This window comes from Furipterus horrens, unplaced genomic scaffold (genome assembly GCF_987537825.1).
Source record: "Furipterus horrens unplaced genomic scaffold, mFurHor1.1.pri manual_scaffold_4, whole genome shotgun sequence".
Classification (NCBI taxonomy): Eukaryota; Metazoa; Chordata; class Mammalia; order Chiroptera; family Furipteridae; genus Furipterus; species Furipterus horrens.
Window position 1 is genome coordinate 5,896,271 of NW_028327174.1, and position 24,820 is coordinate 5,921,090.

Here is a 24,820-nt window from a genome sequence, read left to right on the forward strand (position 1 = left end):
AGAACTGGCAATGTGGGAATGGGGCAGATGAAGGTCAGAAAGAATCCGAGGGGCTGACTGGAAGGAGGTTTTCCTGCAGTGACGAAGACCTCAAAGCTTGACTAGGTAATGACTAAGAGGTCCAGAGTTTACTTTGCCATGAGCCCCCGGGGAGCTGCAGGGGTCAGGCTTTCGGCAAGAGTTTTGGTGGGTAGCGTTTTCCCACTGGACAGGGCTGGAGAGGCAAAAGCCAAGGTGAGAGCTTACTGACGGAACCTCACAAGGTCCACCATCCACTATGGATCAGAAGGTACGTCATACTTGTTTCAAACCAACTCTTATAAAATAAAGAACTAAAATAAAGACATGAAACAGGGAAGGGGAAGAACGATGAATAACCAGAGAGACCATTTAGAACTATACTAAATATAGCAGCCCAGAGAGGTGAGCAGGTGGTCTTCAGGAGCCAAAAGCCAGTTTACTCTCACTCCAGACCGGACTCCATGCTGAATCCACCTTATTCTCCTACCATCTGCTGGTGTCTTCCTGGCCCCTAAGTACCATTTATCCAAATCCCACTGAGGGTCCAGATCATGTTTTTCTCCCCTGTGCTTCTCCCAGTTGTCAAGGATAATGTTATAAATGCATAGTAAATCAAGTTCAAGTCATTTCCAACAGCTTCTCAGCCCGTGTTTAAAGTGTTGCTTCACACTCTTTGTAACTGACATCACTAGTCGAACTGATTGAAGGGTGGAGAGCAGAAATCCTTGGTATAAGCTGGAAATATTTCAAATTAAACAATTAAAAAAAAAAAAGGTTTAAGACATTTTCTTCTTCCGTCCTACTGAGCTGAAATGAGACTGGAGGGCAGGGAAATGGAAAGAAACAGGGTTTTCTCAAACATAAGCTTTAACGGCCCAAGCGGGTTGCTCCTAGGGCAAATCACAACGCTGCCTCCGACAGAGAAACCAGCCCAAGGCCTTGGATTACAGGCCATCTGAAAGCCGGGTCCAGTCACTGAGATAGAGCTTTCGAGAATAACCCAGGATCCTGGTGAAGATTAAAAACAATGTAGGGATTAGTAAGACGATAAGGAACCATTCCTTATACATTAATTTTCTTTAAAGTTGTTCTAAAATTTCTCTAAAACTCACAGTGAATTAAAAATATTAAATTTCAGATGTTTAAAGTTCTTTTGTGACACATAAAATAGTAAGTTACACAGGGGAACAATTTTTAACATAATTCCTGTTGAGTTCGATTCTTCAGCTGTTTTAGACTTAAATAGGCACGCTGATTTCAAAATGCAGTTAGTTTTCTTCTATCATGTTAAGTTTTTTCTGTACAGCTTATCTTAATCCAGGCTCGAGGGAAGCACTAGCGCTCTCCTATTGGCTGAGAGCAAACCTCCCTCAAGTAGGGAGGGTGGGGGACGACCTTGGAGACCAGAGACAGGTTCATACTTGTCTAGGCTATTCAGTTACACACGAGACAGTGTGGTGAGAGGCTGTGTGCCGCTCTAGATAGTGAATCGTATACTGAAGTGTAGTCCGAGTTCTTGACTGTATACAAGGAGTTAGCAGAATTTATTTTTTTATTTATACATACTTATTTCCTTTCCTTCAGATCATGTCTGCCTCTGCTATTTCTTATCCTAAGTGCCTAAACAACCCTGATTCGTTTTGTTCTTTCTGTGGCAGTTTCACCATTCCCAGTCAAAGGACAAACATCAGCGCATTTGTCAGGCGAGCCTATTTTGTACATTTTAAAGTACAACTTGGTGATCAAAATAAGTTTTGGGCCCCTCACAAGGTGTGCAGGCAGTGTGTCGAGAGTTTATGGATGTGGACGAAGGGAATAAATACGTGATCAATCGCCATTTGGTACACCTATGGTTGGCAAGAGCCCAGGGATCATTCAAGTGACTGTTCCTTTTGTATAGTGAAAACGTCAGGATAGAACAAGAAAAATAAATGTAAACCAGAGTATCCTAGCCTGCCATCAGCTATATGTCCAGTGCCTCATCAGCTGAAATCCCAGCGCTAGTTTTCATTGAACTACCCTCTTTCGAAAAACAGGAGTGTATGGTGAAGAACTAAGTGACAGCAATGATGAAGATTTTGACATTGAAGATGACTCAGTTCGTCAGGGATTTGATCAGCATGAGTTGAATGATTTGGCACGAGATTTGGGACTATCCAAAAGTCTTCACAACTCTTAGCATCAAGACTGCACGAGAAAAACTTGCTGGAAAAAGGAGTGAAGGCATCCTACTTTCAATCAAGAGAAAGTGCATTTCTGCAGACCTTTCGAAGTGACAGTGGCTTTGTGTATTGCCATAATATACATGGTTTAATGGAGGAATTGGGAATTCCAATCTAGAACGCAACTGAATGGAGACAGTTCATCGATAGCTCAAAGCGGAGCTTGAAGTGTGTCCCCTCCACAATGGCAATTTATTTGGTGCCGTCCCAATTGGCCATTCAGTTTGTTTTCGTGAAGAATATGAAGAAACTGATCTGTTGCAATATCACAAGCACAACTGGATCATCTGTGTTGACCTTAAAATGGTCTGCTTCCTTCTTGGTCAGCAACACGGAAATACCAAGTATCCCTGTTTTCTGTGTCTGTGGGACAGCAGAGCCCGTGAGAAGCACTGGGGGGAGTCGAATTGGCCTCCAAGATCTGACCTCAAACCTGGTGATCCAAACATTCTACATGAGCCACTTGTTGACAGAAAGAACATTCTATTCCTACCTCTGCACATAAAACCAGGTCTCATGAAGCAACTTATTAAAGCTTTGCCAACTGAAAGAGACTGTTTCAAGTATCTCATTTTGGCATTTCCTAGCCTGTCATTTGAAAAGATAAAATACCTTAATATGTATATTTGGTAGAAGAACTTTACTACTTGTACACAATTTGTCTTACAATAACAATATCTAGCCTTTATATGGATAAAATAACTCAAACAGTATATTCAGGTAATTTTTTCTTTATTTTCCTTTGTATGTACATTTTATATGATTTTTAGGATAAGGGAGGGTATCCTGTACCTTAAAAAGTTGACATGGTAGAGAAAAACTGGTCATTTTTGGATTCAGATGCCAAAAATTAGTCAAAAACAAGTGTCAGGTCTAACTCAACGAAAATTGTGTTCCCCAGTGTTATCTTAGGAGAGGGCAGAGGTTGGAGTCCATCTGAATCTTAGGCAAATTGGGCACTGTACTGATTAGAAACTTGGGGATCAAATGCCACAAAAATGTGACAGCATCATAACTAAGTAACAAGGTTTGGTAAGGAAAAATAATATTCAAGGGGTAAGAGGAAGAAGAGAAGATAAAACTGCCTTCAAAGGTTCACCCCACAAACCCAAAACCATGGGAGGAAAAAAATCAGTGCAAGGCTGCACAGAACTCTGTCTTTCTCTAGGCCACGGAGCACCCGACATGCCAGCAGGATACAGACTCAGAGAGAAGGGGCCCCAGAGTGCTGCGCTCTAGCGGCTGCATTAGCAGAAGGCAGAGGCGCATACACACACGGTGGTCTCTGGGCTGCTTGTGAGCGCTCCCACCTCGAACGCAGGGAAACAATGACTTTAGCATACTTGCTGTTTTATTAAAACAAAACTTGCCCAGTCCACCAAGTAGCCTTCCTGTAATTCTCCTAACTCAAACCAAACAAGCCATTTAGCTCAGTTTAATGAATATTTATAAAGAGCCTCACTGTGCCAGGTTCTGTGTTAGCAGCTGAGGTACAAACAGAGATAAAACATGCCCCTTGCCTTTCCAGGGACTCATTTCACCAGTATATCCCTTTTACGTGTCTTATCATCCTTACAGAAACAACCCTTTTCTTATCGTATCAGCCCTTTCTCCCCCTTCCATACACCTTAATTCATCACCTATTCAACACTGCCACTGGGCTCAGTGCTTACCACATGGAGGAAACTCCCAAATGAACTTGTCCTTAGTTGATCACTCCTTCACTCGCTCTGTCTGCAGCTCTCTATTTCCTGCTACTCCTTTTGTTGTAGATTAAAAAACAAACTCTTGCTCTTGCAGTAATTGTAATAAAAATAAATTATGAAAGCAACAAATTACCCAAGTTGCCCATTTAACACAATAGTTCTAATCCATGTCCACATGTACATGATATTGCCAACATCCATAATTCAGGACAAGTACAAGTTACTGTCCTGCTAGTTTAATAATTTATAATATTCATAACTCTACTTTTCACTGGTTACACCATAAATATTATACAATTTGATACATTTTTAATATAAAAAGATTATGTTGGAAATGCATTTTCTAATAAGATGAGTGACTGCCTATTAATTCAGCTACTATGAATGACTATGACTTATTACTAATAGAAGACCAAGTTCACGCTACTCTATGCGTATTCTTACAAATTTTTGTGGACATAAAGCACTAAGAAATCTTACATAAATTAGCAGATTGGAAAAGGAGTCTTGTTATAACATCTCTTATTTCTTTTAATTTCTTTTTAAGTATATTCCCCTCTCCCCATGGTTCAATAATGTAGATTCTAAAACATAACTTTTAGATAGGTAATCATCACCTGACAATTAAGCACACTTTTCAATTTTACTACAAGCAGAGAATTATAAAACCATCTATTTTACAAAAATAATCAATTAAGAATTAGTTAAGTCATTCAACTTTTTAATTTTAAGAAAACACATCAAAAAAGGCCTCACCAACACTTAAACTTTTACTTTATTCCGGCTACTCTTTACTCACAGTTACCTTTTTTAGTTCAATACACTCAAGATTAGGAAAACTGAAGTACCATTCATTTTGTTACATCTAAATTTAATTTCTGTATAAGCTATGAATATATTTTCATCAAAATTTTATAGCTACATTTGCAGGCAGGAAGGGGCTGGCAAGCAGTACTCAATGTGATGAAAGGCAACCTGCAACCAGGATTACCCTATCCAGCAAGGCTATCACTTAGAATGGAAGGGAAGGTGAAGTGCTTCCCAGACAAGGTGAAGCTAAAGCAGTTCATCATCACCAAGCCATTTTTATATTATATGAAATGTCAAAGGGAGTTACATAAGAAAAAGGAGATCAATACTATGAACATTAAAATGACAACAAACTCACAACTATCAACAGCTGAATCTAAAAAATAAAAAAATCCAACTAAGCAAACCAGAATAGGAACAGAATCATAGATATGGGGGTCATTTGGAGGGTTATCAGCTGGGAGGGGTAAGGGGGAGAATGGGGGAAATGGTGCAGGGATTAAGAAGCATAATCGGTTGGTACAAAATAGACAGGGGGAAGTTAAGAATAATATAGGAAAGGGTGAAGCCAAAGAACTTACATGCACAACCCATGGACATGAGCTAAGGGGGGTGGGATTGCTGGAGGGAAGAGGGGTACTGGGCAGAGGGGAACAAAGGGAAAAAACTTGGGACAACTGTAACAACATAATCAATCAAATATACTTTAAATAAATTTTATAGCTACAGATTTAGTTTATTCAAAACAGGCAGCCAAATCAGACTTACTTTCAGTCCCCAAATATATTTTTCAATTTAAATAAATGAGGTAATATATATTAAGAAAAACTATACAAAATGCATCTTGTAAGGAAGATTGTAACTGGTCAGATTACAATTAATATGATAAAGGGCTAATGAAATTAATTTAGCTATTTTTAATGTTATCAAATGTAAATGAGTTAGTAAGTCAATATGTTCTTTTTCCTTACTTCATTTGGATTACGATACATAGCTAAATTTATAAGTTACTTATGAAGCCAGAGTATGATAAAAAATAAAAAATTTCTTTAGTAAATGTATGTTTATATCAAACTCTTATCCTTCAGTCATTAGAATAATCACAAATAACACTATTACTCTAACCAGACATCGTAATAAAAATTTTCTGTGTATTTAGTAAGAAAGGTACAATATGTGCTGCTAAAAAATAGCCAATATATAATTTTATTTTTTAATTTTTAATCCTCACTTGAGGATTAAAAGCAATTTTCATTGCTTTCAGAATGAGAGAAAGGAGGGAAGGGAGGGAGGAAGGCAGGGTGGGTAGAGGGCAAGAGGGCGAGAGAAGGAGAGCGGGAGAGCGGGAGAGAGCAGCACGGATGTGTCGCCTTCTCGTACGTGTCCCAGCTGCGGATCAAACTCACAGCCTGGGTATGTGCCCTGACCAGGAATCGAACCCATGAGCCTTTGGTCTACAGGATGATACTCCAACCAGCTGCAGGGCAATTTTACTTTTTAAAAAAAGATTATATTTATTTATTTTTAGAGAGGGTTAGGAAGGGAAACAGAGGGAGAGAGACACTGTTGTGCAAGAGAAGCATTGATGATTGCCTCTCATGCCCCTAACCGGGGACCTGGCCCACAACCCAGGCCAGTGCCCTGACTGGGAAATGAACCGGCAACCTTTCGGTTAAGCAGGCCGGTGCTCAATCCACTGAGCCACACCAGTCAGGGACAATTTTACTTTTTAATAAAAGGTAGAACATATTAAAGACATTATAAGGACTATCACTGGAATAAATACATGATGACTTTAGGTCTTTAACAATTTAACTAACGTATTACCCAGCCTAAGGTAAACCATGTAAAAGTACCTATAGGCTTTACCTGATGCATTACTAAAACATGTTTTTAAGAGTACGTGTCAGTAACCTATATGCTGAAGCTGGTTGAGGGTGCTTTTCTTTCCACCTAAGACACACTCTGGGGTGAGTACTGAGAAGAGTGAAAAGAACCATGTGCATTTAAACACATGGAAAAGCTGCTTGTGGCTTCCAGATACTCTCTTTGCTTTGAACTGACTGCACTCTACTTTGAGAAGTATATCCTCTAACAAAAGGAGATGGAAGAAGCAAAGTTGCCCTGCTTTATTATTGCACATGGTGTCTTAAATTCAGAACTCCACACATAGCACAGTGGTCCCCATCCTTTTTGGTACTAGGGACATGTTTTGTGGAAGATAGGGTTGAGGGGACAGGAGGGGGAGCTCAGGTGAAAGAGCTTTGCTTGTGCCCAGTTCCTAACCCGACAGAGCAAAATACCCAGTTTCTTAGATCAAGCTTCATCCATAAGAGAAAACATGACGAAGAAAGTAAAGACTGGAAACCCAGGAGGTAACGACACCATCATTTGTCACTATGGGAGGCTTCCTCCTGGCTTGGTACCCTGGCATTCTAGACTCAGACGAGCATGCCCTAGTAAGATATGGGATGGTGCAGAGTTTACCTTTCTTTCATGTCAAGTGAAAGAAAGGTTATATTGAATTTCAGTCAGTTCTCGGGTGGACCATTTCTTTTTTTAATCCTCAGGTGAGGATATGTTTCTTTTTTAAAAAATTGATTTGAGAGAGAGAGAAGCATCAATCAGTTGTCTCCTGTACACGCTCTGACTGGGGATCAAACCTGCAACCCAGGTATGTGCCCTGACCTGGAACTGAACCTGCACCCTTTTGGTGTGTGGATGATGATCCAGTCAACTGAGTCACCCAGCCATGGCTCAGGTGGACCATTTTTTAAGAAAGAATATAATTGATGGAAGTTGAAAATCTGGAAATTAACTTCCTTAAACTATCCACGATCAAGGAGTCCTTGAAGTCTTTGTTCTTTTCTGCATGTGGACACCCCAGTAGGAAGTGGGCACCTCACACAACTAGAGCACAGAGAGCAGGGCCATTTGCCCTGGGTCACTTTGTCACCCAGGAGCATGGATTTTAGGTCTCCCAATTCTTGTTTTTGAATTTGCACAGGGAGTATCTTTATTATCCAAATAAAATCTGAATGTCAATCTGAGAAGAACCCTGCTGTAGTGTGTAGTATCTTTTTAATTTTTAACTTTATTTTTAAATCACGGTTGCCTCACTGATTTGATTCTGCTCACAACATGTTCCCAGTTCTGAAAGAGCTATGATTTGCCTGCCAACAAATTCTTGATGAATGTCAAAGGTGTAACCTTACTTGTGCGAATTCTATTTAAATCAGATGAACCACAAATCAGAACAATTTTTGTCAGTTTGCCTTATAATTTTAATTTTAGTTCTCCATTTTTTCAACAGAAGGTAATTTTATCAGTACAGCTAAACACTTCAACTTGTACATATTTTAATTGATTAAACCTCAGGCACATGCAGCACTCACAGCATGTGCAAACATTTACACTGCCTTTTAAAAATTCCCAGTTCCTGGGGAGCAGACTGCCATTCATAAGTAGTAAAAGACTGCTTTGCGGTCAGAAGTTGGAGCTCTCAGTTGGTTAGAGAGTTGTCCTGACACACCAAGGTTGCAAGTTCAAACCCCAGTCAGGACACATGCAAGAAGCAACCAATAACTAAATAAGGGGAATGAAAAATCTCTCTCTCTTCCATCTTTCATCTTTCCACTCTATCTCTAAAATCGATTTTAAAAAAGTTGGAGTCCTGTTTCTGCTATTTACCGATTGTGTGGTAAGCTTCTGAAAACTATCGAAACTGGTGTGTAGAAAACTCAGATACCTCATCTGTAAGACAGAGAGTAAGACTATCTACTTTGTATGGCCGTTGGGAAAACAGAGGGTAATATAAGTCCAACCCCTACCGTAGGCTTAAAAAAGAGTCGTTTTCATCACCAAAAACTTACCAGAACCATATCCAGGTATCGGCCCTTTGGTTTGAAGGTCTGGGAGCCCCACGTTCAGAGTGCTGGGTACCATGTTGTCCAGGTGCGGCTTGGGCCCAACGGGATGAGACGGTGAATGCTTCATGCTGGGCTGCCGCTGCTGCTGCTGCTGCTGCTGCTGCTGCTGCTGCTGGAGCGCGCTCACCATCCGCGCCAGCTGCGGGCGGCCGTGCGCGGCAGGGAGGCCCAAGGGAAAACGGACACACGGTAAGCCAACGTCCTGAACGTCACAGGAGGAGGCTGCATATGGTTTGTGTTTGCTAGCAAAGAAGGTAATAAGCAGAAGGTGCACCCCTCACAAAGAGCACTTAGCGGGGCCCTTCCAGCCGCACGTACCTGCTGCTCTTGTTGCTGGCGCACGGCTTGAGAAATCTTTCTCTGGTTCTGTAACAACTGCTGCTGTTGCTGCTGCTGCAAGAGAAGCTGACATGCCTACGGGGAAGAAAGAGAAAGGCCCGAAGTTTCCTAAGATGGACGTACTGAGGACACTGAAAGTGCTTGGGTGCTGAAGGACAGGCCGTTGAGTCAAGTGTCCCTGAGGGACGTACCTTCAAAACTCTTGGTCTATTGGTTACATTTGCCCCAGGTGAGCACACATAAAATGAAGCAAATCAAGTTAAAGAAAAAGAAAAAGCATTTGACTTCCTTGGCAACAGGAGGAAGATCTGTCACTTACCAACTGGAACTGGGGTATCTGTGGAAGCTGGCTCAGCATGGCGATCTGCTGGGGAGATAACTGGGGCCCCACGTTGAAAAGACCTGGATTCAGGCCACTGTTGGGAAACTGCTTGAGCATTGAGGCAGAAACCTAGCCAAAAAGAGAAAAGAATCTTAATAGATCTAGAGCAAGAGCCAATTTTTCCTTAAGAAATATTTATGAAATATGTTAAATGATTGGGAGAAATACACCAAAGTGTTAACAATGGTTATCTCTGAGTGGTGACACTGTATAAGTTTAAAATTCTTTTCTTAGACTTTCCAATCTTTCTATAACAGAAACGAAGAACTTTACAATCAGGAAAACATCTCCAAAACCAGAAAATTTTAATGACAATATGTTTGATAAGTTATTACTTAAAGTGTGCCATAAAACAAAATATACCAAACTGCATAAAGCTACTAAATAAATGCTTAAAAGAAAGTACTTCTGTTATATATATATATAAAAAAAAAGTATCAACTTGTAAATAAGAGACACTGGAATTTCAATTCCTGACTTCTCACACCAAAAACTCATCGAGTCACAGAGAGGCAGAGAAGAGCCTTGGAGGCCAAATGTCTCAGCTGGTTCCTTCTCCATGATTTTCGGGAGTGACCTGGGCTAGGTGGCAGGAACCTCCACGGACAGAGAAAGGACTCCCTCTCATACTTGGACTGCTCATTTAAGATGTTTTATCTGACCTGGATCGAGTTTCTCTGCCCTTTCTTTCACTGAACCTATGAATCAGCTGGTGCCAAGGACAACAAACTTAATCCCTTTTCCTTGAGTGGCAAGCAGTGCACTGGTCAAGAGCATAGTTCAAGAGACAGACTGCATGGGTCTGCCATTTCTCAGGTGCGTGACTCAGGGCAAGTTACTTAACCTTTCCGAGATTCATTTCCCTTATTTCCAAAAATGGAATAATAACTTCAGTGATTGAGAATTTTATGAGTTAATGCGTGCCAAAAACTGAGAAATACACCCCCAAAATGTTATTCTACAGGATGGTTTTATAAATATCTAGAGACAATGATTATAGTTCTCTTGCATCTCATCTTCAGGCTAAATATGATCAATTTCACTTACCTGTATCTCATTCAATTTCTAAATGCAGAGCTCAGAACAGAATGCCATTTCCTAAGAACAGTCAAGTACTGAGTAGCTCTGGCCAGCACTAACCCTTCTGTTAAAAGTTACACTTTTATTAACAATGCCTAAAATCTTAGTTTCTCCAATGATTGCATCATAACTTCCAATTCACACTTAAGCTTATCGTGAATTAAAATCTACAACATTTTTAAATGCTTTGCTTCCCTGTATAATATTTATGTGTCTTGGTTTTAAATTTTTATTAATTTATGCTTTGATCTTAAGCTTTACATTTATCTTTATGTGCATGGCATATAGTAGATGTTTGATAAATACCTATTAAATGAACACTGTACTTTAACCTATTAACAGTCAAACCATCAAATTCTCTTCTACCCTATTATTCCATTTATATTCCCAGTTTGGGTTTCCTCACCTGGTCGTCTATGACACTGTTGAACTTGACACAGCTGAGGATAATCTAGTAGCAAGCCACTAAAAACTCCTTTCTGACCTGAAACTGATCAACCTGGGTATAGTCAGTCAATCATTTACTATCCAGACAACTGTTTCAGCATTTAGCCTATATTTTTCCACCTTGTCTAAAACAAGATGGCTTGTCAAATGGCTTGTCAAAACAGAAATACAGCTATATCATTCTTATCATCCAAGATTATTTTTACCAATCAATGAAGGAAATGAGTTAAGTCAGAACTTGTTAGCAAGTTGTGATACTTGATCTCTATTCACAGGTGTTCAAAATCCACCTTTTTGATAATCTAGCCCAGAATCTTGCCTGGAATTGGTACAACATTCATCAGTCTTTAAGCAACTTTCCTTCCTCTTTCAAAAATTGTTTTTAAAATTTCCCCGTTTTCCTCACTTCCTTGTAGGGCAAGGGTGGGTCTTTCCATTTCTGATCTGAGGCTCAGCAGAGGGGCACCCACTTTTACCACAGTCATGACACTCCAAGGCCTCTCTCTCCTTTTCTTGTTAGCAACCCTGCAGGGAGAATTGCCCCATTCCAGTTACTGGGGGATAAGCCTGGAATTCAGGATTAGGACGCTCACATTCTCCAGCATCAGCTCTCTTAGTAGTAAAGGGGATATTCTGGCCCCTATGTACCTTTCTCTTTTTTCTTAAAAATTTAAGATTTGGGTGGTGAAGAAGGGTTGTGTCCCTCATGGTGGTCTATCAATTCTGTCATTTTGGAAAGTCTTTCGGTTTAAAGTAACAGTTCTCCTAGCTGTTTCCTACCTATCCTCTCAGAGATGCTGTTACTGACTAAAAAATTTGTTTGATTTTCTATTTTAAGTGTGGGACCCCTAGCATACGTGAGCACACCACTACTGTACATTTTTGCCTCTGTACCAGTTTTATGGCCAACATGAAGGACACACCCTTCACTGTCTCCTCCAAATAACAACTCTTCTCCAACTGTCCTTTGCATTCAACCAAATGTTAACAAGTGTGACTTAACTTATTGCCTCTGACATAATAGTTCTAATCTTACCATATTAAGATTTTGGGGGGGGGGTAGGAGAAGGACTACACATGTAGAAATATCCTGCACTATCTGCAACACTGTATTTAAAACTGGAGTCTTAGTCCACATACCTCAGTGACCATGAAATCATATTTACTATCTTCAGTGTGACTCTTCCATTTAATTTAGCAACTACACTGGGTTGAACACTGTTTCCCTCAAAACACATGCCCTCTTGGAACCTCATACTGTGAACTTATTTGGAAATAAGATCTTTGTAGACATGATCAAGTTTAAGATGAGGTTGTACTAGATTAGAGTAGCCCTAATCCAAAGACTGGTTTCTTTATAAGAGGAGGGCAATTTGGACACTGAAACAGAGACCAGAAAGTCACATGAAGACGGAAAGACACAGGGGGGAAAATAACGTGTGAATATGGAGACAGAGACCGGAGCAACGCGTGAATAAGTAAGGAACGCTGAAGGGCTGCCAGCAGCCAGCAGAAGCCAGGACAGGGACGTGGAATAGGTTCTCCTTAACAGCCTCCAGCAGGAACCCACCCTGATGACACCTTGGATTTTGGACCTCCAGACTCCAGAACTGTGAGAAAATAAATTTCTGCTGTTTAAAGTTTCCTAATCGTGGTCATTTGCTGTGGTAGTTTCTAGGAAAGAAACTAATACAATAACCATGTAAGCCTGCGCTGTCTAGTGTCAACCACTAACCCAAATGAGGCTGCTGAGTACTTGACACAGAGCTAATCTAAATGAGATGGGCTTTAAGTGTAAAGTGCACAGCAGATTTCAAAGACTTCATATGAAGGAAAAGTAAAGATTTCAATAATAATTTTAAACTATTGATTATAGGTTGAAATGTTAACTTAGCTATATGGGTTAAAGAAAATAATGTATTATTAAAATTAGTTGCACCTATTTTTTATCTTTTTAAATGTAGCTACTGAAAACTTTAAATTACATTATGTGGCTCATATTTCTATTAGACAGAGCTACTCTAGGCCACCAGCAGTGCTTCTAACTTTTTTCCCCAACATTTTCTTCTATGATCCATGGGAAACCTCTTCTGCTTTGTTTCCCAATCTGCTGGTCTCCAAAATAAATAGCCACTGTCTGAAGTTTCATTTCTCCCCACTTCTTCACTCAGCTTTCAAAGCTCTACTGAACAATGAACAACTATATGCCAAGAAATTAGACAACCTGAGTGAAATATACAATCTTCTAAAACTGAATGAGGAAGAAGCAGAAAATCTGAATAGACTAATAACTAGCAAAATTGAAGCAGTAATCAAAAAACTATGTACGCACAAAAGCCCTGGTCCAGATGGCTTCACAGACGAAGTTTACCAAACAGTCAAAGAAGAACTAACACCTCTCCTTCTCAAACTATTCCAAAAAATTCAAGAAGAGGGAAGACTCCCAAACTCGTTTTACGAAACCAGTACTCTTCTAATCTGAAAGCCAAGTAAAGACACAATAAAGAATGAAAATTACAGGCCAGTATTTCAGATGAATACAGAGTCTAAAGTTCTCAACAAAACACTAGCAAACTGAATTGAACAATACATTAAAAAGATCATATACTATGCTCAAGTGGGATGTATTTCAGGGACGTAAGAATGGTACATCACATAAACAAAATGAAAGACAAAAATCACATGATCACATCAATAGATGCTGAAAAAGCACCCAATTATGATAAAAACACTCAGCAAAATAGGAATAGAGGGAGTATACCTCAACATAATAAAGGGCATATATGAAAAACAAACTGCCAACATCATACTCAATGGGCAAAAAACTAAAAGCATTTTCCTTAAGATCAGGAACAAGACAAGAGTGTTCGCTTTCACCACTCTTATTCAACATAGTACTGGTGGCCACAGCAATCAGACAAGAAGAAAGAAAAGGCATCCGAATTGGAAAGGAGGAAGTACATACAATTGTCATTATTTGCAGATGACATGTGTACACAGAAAATCCTATAGGCTCCATAAAAAACAACAACAAAAAACCACTCAACCTAGTAAGTGAATTCGGCAAAGTAGTGGGATACTAAAATCAATATTCAGAAGTCAATGGCATTTTTGCATCTCAACAATGAACAACCAGAAAGAGACACTAAGAAAAAAAATTCCATTTACTATGGCAACAACAACAACAAAAAATAAAGTACCTAGGAATAAACTTAACCAAGGACATAAAAGACCTGTACTCAGAAACTCTAGAACACTGAAGAAATCAAGGAAGCTACAAATAAATGGAAGCATATACTCTGTTCTTGGACTGGAGGATTTAATTTTATTAAAATGTCCATACTACCCAAAGCAATCTACAGATTCAATGCAATTCCTATTAAAATACCAATGGCATATTTCACAGTTCTAAAACAAATACTTCAAAAATATATATGGAACCAAAAGAAGGCCCTGAACAGCCTCAGCAATCTTGAGAAAGAAGAACAAAGTTGGAGGGATCATAATACCTGATATCAAACTATACTACAAGGCAACGGTAATCAAAATAATCTGGTACTGACTTAAGAACAAACATATACATCAATGGGACAGAACAGAAAGCCCAGAAATAAACCCATGTCTCTATGGTCAATTAATATTTGACGAAGGGGGCAGGAGCAGAAAATGGAGTAAAAATAGCTTCTTTAAAATGTGGTGCCAGGAGAACAGGACTGGCATATGCAAAAAAAATGAAACTAGACCAACTCACACCATACACCAAAATAAACTCAAAATGGATAAAAGACTTAAAATATAAATCGTGATACCATTAAAGTTCTAGCAGAAAACACAGGCAGTAAAATTTCAAATATCCCAAATATCCCACGTAGCAATATTTTTGCCGATATACCTCTTTGGGCAAGTAAAATGAAGAAAAAAAAAAAAGGGACTACATCAAATTTAAAAGGGAACCGACTGTATGGGAGAACATATTTGCCAGTAATACATTAGACAGGGTTTAATCTCCAAAATATATAAAGAATTCATACGACTCAACACCAGGAGAGCAAATAATCCAATTAAAAAATGGGCAAAGGACTTGAATAGACACTTCTCCAAGGACACACAGAGGACCCACAGACATATGATAAAGTGCTCAACATCACTAGCCATCAGAGATGCAAATTAAAACCACACTGAGATACCACCTAACACCTGTCAGAATGGCCATCATCAACAAATCAACAAACACGTGCTGGCGAGGATGCAGAGAAAAGGGAGCCCTAGTGCACTGCTGGTGGGAACGCAGACGGGTGCAGCCACTGTGGAAAACAGTATGGAATTTCCTCAAAAAACTGAAATGAGTGTTGGCCTGAGAACCAAGTGTCGCTGGTTCGATTCCCAGTCAGGGCACATGACTAGGTTGCACATTAGGTCCCCAGTTGGGGGCGCGAGTGAGAGGCAACCACACAGTGATATTTCTCTCCCTCTCTTTCTCCTTTCCCCTCTCTCTAAAAATAAACAAACAAACAAACAAATAAAAAAAAAAAAACCAAAACCTGAAATGGAACTGCCTTTTGATCCAGCAATTCCATTGCTAGGATTATACCCGAAGAATCCCAAAACACCAATTGAAAAGAACCTCTGCACCCTATGTCCATAGCAGCGCTATTTACAATAGCCAAGTCCTAGAAACAGCCTAAGTGCCCATCAGTGTATGAGTGGATCAAACACTGTGGTACATTTACACAATGGAGTACTATAAAGCAGAAAGAAAGAAGGAACTCCTGTCTTTTGCAACAGCATTGAAGGAACTGGAGAGTATTATGCTAAGTGAAACAAGCTAGTTGGTGAAATCAAATACCGTATGATCTCACTTATAAGAGGAATCTAATGAGTAAAATTAAGTAACAAGCAAAACAGAACCAGAAACATGGAAACAGAACAAACTGACATCTGCTAGAGGAAAGGAGGGGAGAGTAGTAGAAAGAACGGGAAGGAACTAGTCAGAGAGCATGTATAAATGACCCATGGACGTGGACAATGGTGTGGGCATGGATTGTGGGAGCGGAGGTAGAGAGTAGGCTGGACAGAGGAGGGCAAAGGGGGGAAAATTGGGACAACTGTAATAGAATAAACACGAATTAAAAAAAATAAAGGCTCTACTGAACAAATCAGTTTGGCTTGCCATCAACACATTTCTCTTGAGAATGTATGCCAACCCTTTAACAAGAGCTTATTCGTTATCCCCTCACATTATCTTCCTACTACTCAAAGTTCACTAAAAAAGCTACCAACTGAAGTAAAGCTTGCCCATGATATAGCAGTAGCCTAGAGAAACTTACCCAAGGAGAGAAAAAAAGAATATTCTGAGCAGCTCTTCTTATAATAGCAAAAATCTGGAAATAGCCCAAATATCTACTGATAGTAGAATTGGTAAATAAATGATGGTTTATTCATACAATGAAATACTATATGATCCGTAACTGCCCAAATCAACGTGGGAAAACTCTCAGGAACATTACTAAGTAAAAAAAGAGAAAGTTATATACTGTATGATTTCATTATACAAAACGCAAAAAAGGCAAAATAAAATAACACATTACTGTACTTAAAGACAGAAAGACACAGAAAGACTACAAAGTAAAAAAAGGCTAACACAGGGCATTTTTGTAATTTAATTTAAATGCCAGCATCTCATAAGTTCCACAGTTTGACAGTTATGAAGACTATAACAGTTACACTTTGAGGACTTCCTATCCAGCTTCGCTTAAACTCTCTCTCCCTCTTCAGATTGCCCATGCACTGTCCTTCTCCGAAGACGAGAGAAAGACCAGAGAGCACCACTAGCTCCTGGCAAGGAGCTACTCGTACCTGGGTTGCAGGGTAATTAAAGGGCAGGTTTGCACATTCCCATAGCAGGGAGTTAATTATGCTGGCATGGAAGCCATTATTCTCCAGCTGGGCTGCAGAAAGTGAGGATGTAGTTGGAGCCAACATGGCACTTACTGAAGCATTGCAGGTGTAAAATGACAGCAATTTAAAAGCAAGAGAAGCCTGCTAGAATGCTACTTCTGGAGGATCTGAGTGAGGCACGGTAGAAACGCCCGTTAGTTTCAATGTCTTCTTTCTACGTTTACATTAAATATGGACTGACCCTTTTAAGTAGTTAACACAGATGTAAAATTTTAAAATATTTATCAAAAACTTTAAATGTCTATGTGCTTTGACCCAGGAATTTCATTCCGGGTAACTAAATTCAGAAATAGTGTGGGTAAGGTTCTATGTGTAAGGGTCTCACCACAGCGTTATTTATACTAAAACTTTAGAAACAATACCCAATAATGGGGGAAAGGAAATCAAACTAAGTCACCCTGATAGAACATTCTGTCTTCTTGATGAAGGATGATGAACATGAATACTATGTAAGTAACAGAGGAAAACTCGAAGACGAAGAGAACAGCAGGATGCAGTGACCATGAATGCAACTGTATGTGAAAAGCACACCTGTACACGGAACAAAGTCTGAACAGGAGGCTATGTAGAAATAATCCCCATCATTACAGTTGGTTGGTGGGGGGGTGGGTTCTGAAAGAATTTTTTCTCCATATCCAAACTTTCAGTGTGGCTATTATATAATCTTTAAAACATAAAAATAAATAAAAAAAACAAACGAATGAATGAATGAATATTTGCACATATCTGTGTGTGTATGTATGGGGGGAGCAAAAAAAAAAAAAAGAATTATCTTCTGAAGGGTGGGCCGCTTGCAGTACAGGCATCCTCTGCTAGGGAGTGTTCTAGAAACCCATTGTATCAGTGCATCATCTGAAGTTGTGAGGCTGCGTTTGGCTTCAGTGAAATTTTTTATTCAGTGAATTATTTTTCTACCAATTTTATATAATAACTTTATTGAAATATAATTTATATTTTCTTTTGAGTTTTCAAGTTTTAGCTCCTACATTTAGGTTAAATACTCATTTCTTTTTCTTTTTATGTTTTACAGTCATTTCAGTTATTGCCCCCTTCACTCACCTCTGCCCAGTCCATCCCCACTTCCATAGTGAATCCCTGCCCCGTTGTCCATGTCCATGGGTTCTTCATGTATGTTCCCTGACTAACCCTTCACCTTCTTTCAAACAGTACGCCACCCCCGCCTCTTCCCCTCTTACTGTTGTCAGTCTATTCCATGATTCTATGCCTCTGGTTCTATTTTGCTCATTAGTTTATTTTGTTCATTAGATTCCCTTATAAGTAAGATCATATATTTGTCTTTCACCGACTGACTTATTTCACTTAACGTGATAGCCTCCAGTTCCATCCATGCTGTCATGAAGGGCAGGAGTCCCTTCTTTCTTTCTGCTGTGTAGTATTCCGTTGCGTAAATGTACTATGGTGTTTTGATCCACTCATCCATTGATGGGCACTTGGGCTGTTTCTAACTCTTGGCTATTGTAAATAGCGCTGCAATGAACAAAGGGGTGCGTAAGTTCTCCTGAATTGCTGTTTTGGGGTTTTTAGGGAATATCCCCAACAGTGGAATCACTGAGTCAAAAGGCAGTTCCATTTTTAGTTTTTTGAGGAAAGTCCATACTGTGTCCCACAGTGGCTGCACCCGTCTGCGTTCCCGCCTACAGTGCACTAGGAATCCCTTTTCTCTGCATCCTCGCCAGCACGTGTTGTTTGTTGATTTATTAATGATAGCCATTCTGACAGGTGTGAAGTGGTGTATTTCACTGTGGTATTTTGCATCTCTGATGGCTAGCGATGTTGAGCACTTTTTCATATTTCTACGGGCCTTCTGTGTGTCTTCCTTGGTGAAGTGCCTATTCAGGTCCTTTGTCCATTTTTTAATTGGATTATTTGCTTTCTTGGTGTTGAGTCGTATGAATTCTTTATATACTTTGGAGAATAAACCCTGTCCAATGTATTATTGGCAAATATGTTCTCCCATACAGTCGGTTCCCTTTTCATTTTTGATGATGGCTTCTTCAGTCATGCATATACTTTTAAATTTGATGTAGTCCCATTTGTAGCCCTGGCTGGTTTAGCTCCGTGGATTGAGCGTCGGCCTGCGAGCTAAGTGTCGCTGGTTCGATCTTCCAGTCAGGGTACATCAGAGAAGGAAAACTCTGACTCCAAAAAACCTCCGCTGCCTTGCGGCATACCTCTTCAGGGGAAAGGCTGAGGGAGTAAACCCCGACAGAAAATCCGGAGCCGGAGTCCCTAAGGCGGTTTGACGTTGTAGTCAACACCGGCAACTCCTGCGGCGCACCTGAAGCCAAGCTGTATTGACTCCGTCTTTCCCTTGGATCCTTCAGCTGCGAAGAGAGGGGGGGTCTGCTGCATGGGCAACAGCAGACCCTCCATATCACCCTGCCCAGGCTCTGTAGCTTCAGCGTCATCGCAAGATGTCGATTCAACATGGGAGGAGACAGATACCATGTCACTCCCGAGTCGGACTGCACAGCCATTCTCGGCGGTGCAGATGGACTCTTAAGAAGCTACACCATCGTCTCTCGAGACGGACGGCTGCCGACGAGTCCCATTTGTTTATTTACTTATTTATTTTACTTGCCCTAGGAGATATATTGGCAAAAATATTGCTACATGGGATATTTGAAATTTTACTGCCTATGTGTACTGTGTGGCTGTCGCATTCAAAATGACTGAGAAGGTAGAACAATGAATCTGCATCAACTTTTCCATTAAGCTTGAACATTCTTCTGCAGAAACTATTCAGCTGACTCAGAGGCCACAGCTAAGGGCAACTGGTGACTGGCAGCTTTATTACGACAATACTCCCACTCATGCATCCTGTCTGGTGCAGAGTTTTTGGAGAAACATCAAATCACCCAGGTGATTCAGCCCCCCTACAGCCCAGACTTGGCGGCCTGCGATTTCTGGCTCTCTTTAAATAGCCTTTGAAAGAGAAGAGACTTCAGACCATGGATGAGATTCAGTAAAATACGACAGGGTAGCTGACTGCAATTGAGAGAACTATATGAAGTCCCAAGGTGCTACTTTGAAGGGAAATTAGGTATATGTAATTTTCCTACGTACAATGTTTCTTATATGTTGTATCTTCTTCACTAGTGTCTCTACTTTTCAAATTACATGGCCGAATACCTCTGGACAGGCTATATATATATATATGGTCTCCAACTGCATTGTTTTTTAAAATATGAAAATGTCAGAAAAAATGAATATCTCACTAATATTCTGCCCTCATTATGAATTAAATAAATGTTAACTACATTTTGCTAAATAAACACATTCCAAAAATGTGGGAGAACACAGGTATTTTTCTTTTCCAAACAGAACAGATAGTTGGTCATCAAGACATCTGTAGCCCCTACTATCCTGGACTAAGTTAACTGCGCTTTCCTAACAATTCCACTTTCTAAATCATTCAGAAATGCATCTTCCCGTGACCTGACATAGATTTGCTGAGCTGAAAATCCATGCCCTGCACAGCTGTGGATGTTCAGGACCCAGCAGTGAACAAAGAAGACACGTGTCCTGCCACAGGTGCTAGTGGTGATGTGCTGTGCATAGACTGGCCTTGGAAAGCCTCTCTGATAAGGGGGTGTGTAAGTGGAGACCTGAAGGGAATAAAGATGGAGTCACGTGGCAATCTGGGAGAAGAGCGATCCAGAACTGTGCTCAGTGCACTGGGGCCAGTGGGCAGGAAAGGCCTGAACAAAGGGGGGAGTGGCAGGTGGGAGCGTGGATGTCACCAAGAGCATTAAAGACCCCAACTACGAGACAGCTCTGTGTTCTCAGTGAGAGAGAGGGCCATGAGGGGATTCCCAGTAAAGCAGTAACACGCTTTACCTTAACTTTCTACGTTGACAGAAATGTTCTACCACTGTTCTGACCAGTTGTAGTTAAATTTAAATTAATTAAAATAAAAAAATTCAGTTCTTCCATTTGACGAGTCACATTTCAAGTGCTCACATGGCTAGTGGCTGTATCAGACAGCACAGTTTTAGAGGATCGGCCTAATGCTGGGTGAAGAACAGGCTCAGTCAGGTAAGTGAGCGGAATGAAGCAGGGCAGGGACCAGTCAGGAGGCCTTTTGTAGGAGAGAAATGGTGGTGGCCCGACCAGGGGTCATACTGGAGGGGGTGAGAGGAAACGGTTCGATTCTGGGTGACGTGAAGGACGTGTTGCTGGACCGGATGTGGACTGTGAGAAGACTCATCATTAGCTCTAAGGTCTCGGACCTGAGCACTGGCAGAATGAATGAGTGCCATTTACCTGGAGGAAGAGGATGCTTCTGAGATGTTTCTGAGGGAAGTGTGGGATGAAGCAGACGTTCTCTTTTGGAAATGTTAACTGAAGATGCCTAAGGCACCCTGCTAGAGGCCCCCAGAAGTCTGTAGAGTTAGGAAGAGAGAGCTAGGCTGAAGACACAACTTTGGAACTCTTGAGTATTTAGTCACCCCGCAGGGTGCGATCACTTAGCAGACGCTGGAGATGGGGGGGAGAGGTTTGTGGGTTGAGACTGGGGTGTTCTGATGCTTAAAGATTAGGGAGTGAGAAGGAACTTACAAAGGAGAGGGAAAAGAAACGGCAGCTGGAGAACCAACTGAAAGACAAATGAATTAAGCGTTTCAAAAAAGGGGGAACTGACCGACTGTGTCAAATGCTGCTGATACGTTCAGTAAGAAGAAACTGGAGAACAGACCATTGTATTCCACAACAGAAAGATCACTGGTGACCTTCTCGAAAAGGTCTTAATTCCCACTGCCACTGAACTCCTGGACTTCTGTACTGGTCTCGTGACTGATCTCCTTTGCTCTAGTAATTCTGCCATTCAAACATGCCCTTTATATTACTGTTAGTGTTATCTTTCTAAAACATAAATTTTCCTATATTGCCACTCACCTAAAAAAAAAAATCTTGCCTTATACTACTATATGATCTATAGCAGTTGCAGCCAAACTTTAGGGTACACATAAAAATCACCCAGAGGTGACTAGGCTCCAATACCCAAGACTCAGTCAGTATACTAGGGGAGACCTGGGAACTCAAAGAATTTTTAAAATTAATACCCCAAACAATGGTTATAAGCCACGCAGACCAAAGGACAATTTCCAAACGCCTTAGCAAAGCAAACAAAAAAGCTTTTTCAAATTTGGTCTCGAACTTCCTGTCCAGTTCCTACCCATTCCACTCTGGACAGCATCTATTTGCTTCCACAAACTCAAACTAATTATTCAAACTTAATGCGTTTCTCTGAACATGCCATATTCTCCCAGCTATTACTGCCTCTTGCACAAGCTGCTCCTGCGGCCTAGAAGGCACCTTTAATCTGGCTGTGCCCAGACGCTTTAAGACCCAACTTAAAGGTCACTGCTCCTGTGAGGCCTTGTCCAGCTCCCCAATTCTGCGAAGCATTTCTATACAACATTTTTCACACTATTTGCTGACTCTTCTTCCATCACTGCCACCAACTCCAGGAGGCAGCGATGCGAGAGGTGTCATTTTCTTCCCCTGTGCGCTGCCGACACACTGCCTGGCACACGCAGACATTCAGTAACACGGACAGCTGTTGGGCTGGGACTAAGGCATACTGGAGAGCTCTTCAAGAGTTAAGGTGCTGCCACTGTAAGTGCTGAGAAAGCCAGGAACGGGAATGTCTGGAGGACAAACCGCTACCTGGGAACTAAAGTACACCTAGAACTTAGAGTGCGCGAAGGGGGAAGACGCTCAGGGGACTCCCAAACAGGACCATGAAGACAGGTGTGTGTGGGGATGCACAATGGACATTTCTTCCTCTACGAAGACAGATGTGGACTCAATGCCAAAAACAAGATTTGAAACCTACAAATCTACAGATTGTGATTTCAAAGAAATATTTTAAGCTTTTGTCCTAAAAGACATTTAAAAAAACTAAATAAAACCTGACCTTTTACAACCCTTTTATAGACGAGACTCGAAGCTCTTGCTCTTACTTACTTCAATGAAGTAACATTCTAAGTAGATGAGGGCCACGCACTGAATCCTCACACAAGCACGCTGGCTTTTACTGGCTCCTAAGACCATTCTCTCACAGAGGCGCGAGGGACATATGTGGCAGACCGGCACAAAGCTCTTATCTGTATCCACCAACTTATTCCATGTCTCCCACTAAGGAGCGGACCTAAAAGGTTCCCCTGGTCCCCGAAGACTATCTTACAGAGCTGCTCCACAAGTAAGTCTCTACTACTTTAATTCTAGAACTCCCTAGCTGTATTTTAGCAGATAGCTCCTCAAAACTTTTCAGAATAATCCAAAACCTAGCAATTCTCTAGTACATCCCTGGGTAAATCCTGGAGGGCAACCAACTTCTGAACGTTGACACTACAGAATTTAAAAGTAGTTTTAATCATATGCAATTAAAAAAACAATATAGTATTAGAAAAATATATGGATGTAAAAGGAATAAAACCACAATGCTTTTCATTCAAAAACATCTACTTTGTATGCAAAATATAATTAAAAAGTAGGATTTGATATTTTGTTTTAAAAATCTTGATCCTTGGAATCTGGGTTTTTCAAATATAAGATTATTCCCTTCATGCCCACAAAACCAGCCAGTTAACTGGTCTAGCCACCTGGATGGGACTTACTTTTGAACTGGGGAAACACACGATTGCTTACCTGGGGAGAAATGAACTGGGGAGGCACTTGCGCCCGGAGACTAGGAGAAGAATTCAGCGGCTGCACCGGTGTGTGCATACCTCTCGATTGTGCTGTGCTATTCCCAAACAAACCATGATTGCCACCCTGCAAACAGAACAGCAACGGTAAGGCTTTTTGTTAATAGAAGAAAATGCAAATAGAAAACCTGAACTGTTTCTCATCCCTCAGAAGAGTGCTATCCTGTGTTTTATAGAATCACAGAATTTTATACCTGAAAAGTTCCTGACCTTGGAATGGTAGGAAAATTATTCAGATTCAGTCAGGGGCATATAATTACTATCCCTGTAGCCTAATTACTCTATATACCGAAAGGGTTAAATTTAGTCAAATGTTAGAAAAGGTACTCATTCTTTTTTTTTTTTTTTTTGGTGTAATTGGTAGGTAATATAAGATTTATTTCAACTTTCTTTTTTAAGATTGGGTTTACCAAATTTATTCTCAAGCCTTACAATCTGAGATCCACCTTGAAAGGCATGTGAGTAAAAATGCAGGCTTATAAATAATATAATTAGAGAACAACACATGATATTAGCTCTTTGCATTGGTTAGTCAATTATAAAATCAGCGGCACTCAATTATAAGCCCAGCTCCATAAGAACCCTCCTACTCCAGATCTGAACACCATTCCCTGTCCTGGGTCTGCTTGGTCCCTTCTTTGCTAGATGAGGAAAACTGAATTGATCACAGAGTGAGATTAAAAGAATGGGAAAAAGAGAAAAATAATTACAGGGACACCAAACAAACATTACTCACCTGTAACTTCTCATTCAAATGTGTAACTATTAGTCTAATTAAAAACAAACTTAATCGTTGATTTCTGGAGGACCAACTCACTGGAGCACTTTTTAGACTTTTACAATCAAACAGCTATAGAAAGCGAGGCTACATGATGGCCCTTCCTTTCTGCCAATCCCCCAGGAAAGACACCATATGGTACCTGACACTGTTGCCATGATAGGTACTTTTCTACACCACCTTCACTTGGGCTCTTCAAGACCCAGCTCAGGGGTCTTCCTCATCAAGAACGTTTTCCACAAAACCTTCCTCATTTCACATTTAAATTAACTAAGCCCATTTCTATGTTCTCAAAACACTTTAAAACTCTTTGATAACTCCATCATCAAATCATATTATAGTTATTTCCCATTCTGTCTTTCCACCACCAGCTTCATACCTCCTTTTTTGTATCCCAGAGCTCGATGATGCCCC

The 24,820-nt window shown here is 40.5% G+C and overlaps 1 protein-coding gene across 1 annotated transcript in view; it reads right to left on the minus strand.

The window, feature by feature from the left end:
- The window catches only part of TNRC6B (trinucleotide repeat containing adaptor 6B), a 247,397-nt gene that overhangs the window by 15,818 nt on the left and 206,759 nt on the right, over positions 1–24,820 (minus strand). The window contains exons 16-19 of the mRNA XM_090272393.1: positions 23,570–23,695; positions 9,347–9,478; positions 9,007–9,102; positions 8,632–8,827 (exon numbers count right to left, since the gene is read on the minus strand). Of these exons, the coding sequence (XP_090128519.1) occupies positions 8,632–8,827; positions 9,007–9,102; positions 9,347–9,478; positions 23,570–23,695 (550 nt within the window). The remainder of the gene's footprint in view (positions 1–8,631; positions 8,828–9,006; positions 9,103–9,346; positions 9,479–23,569; positions 23,696–24,820) is intronic.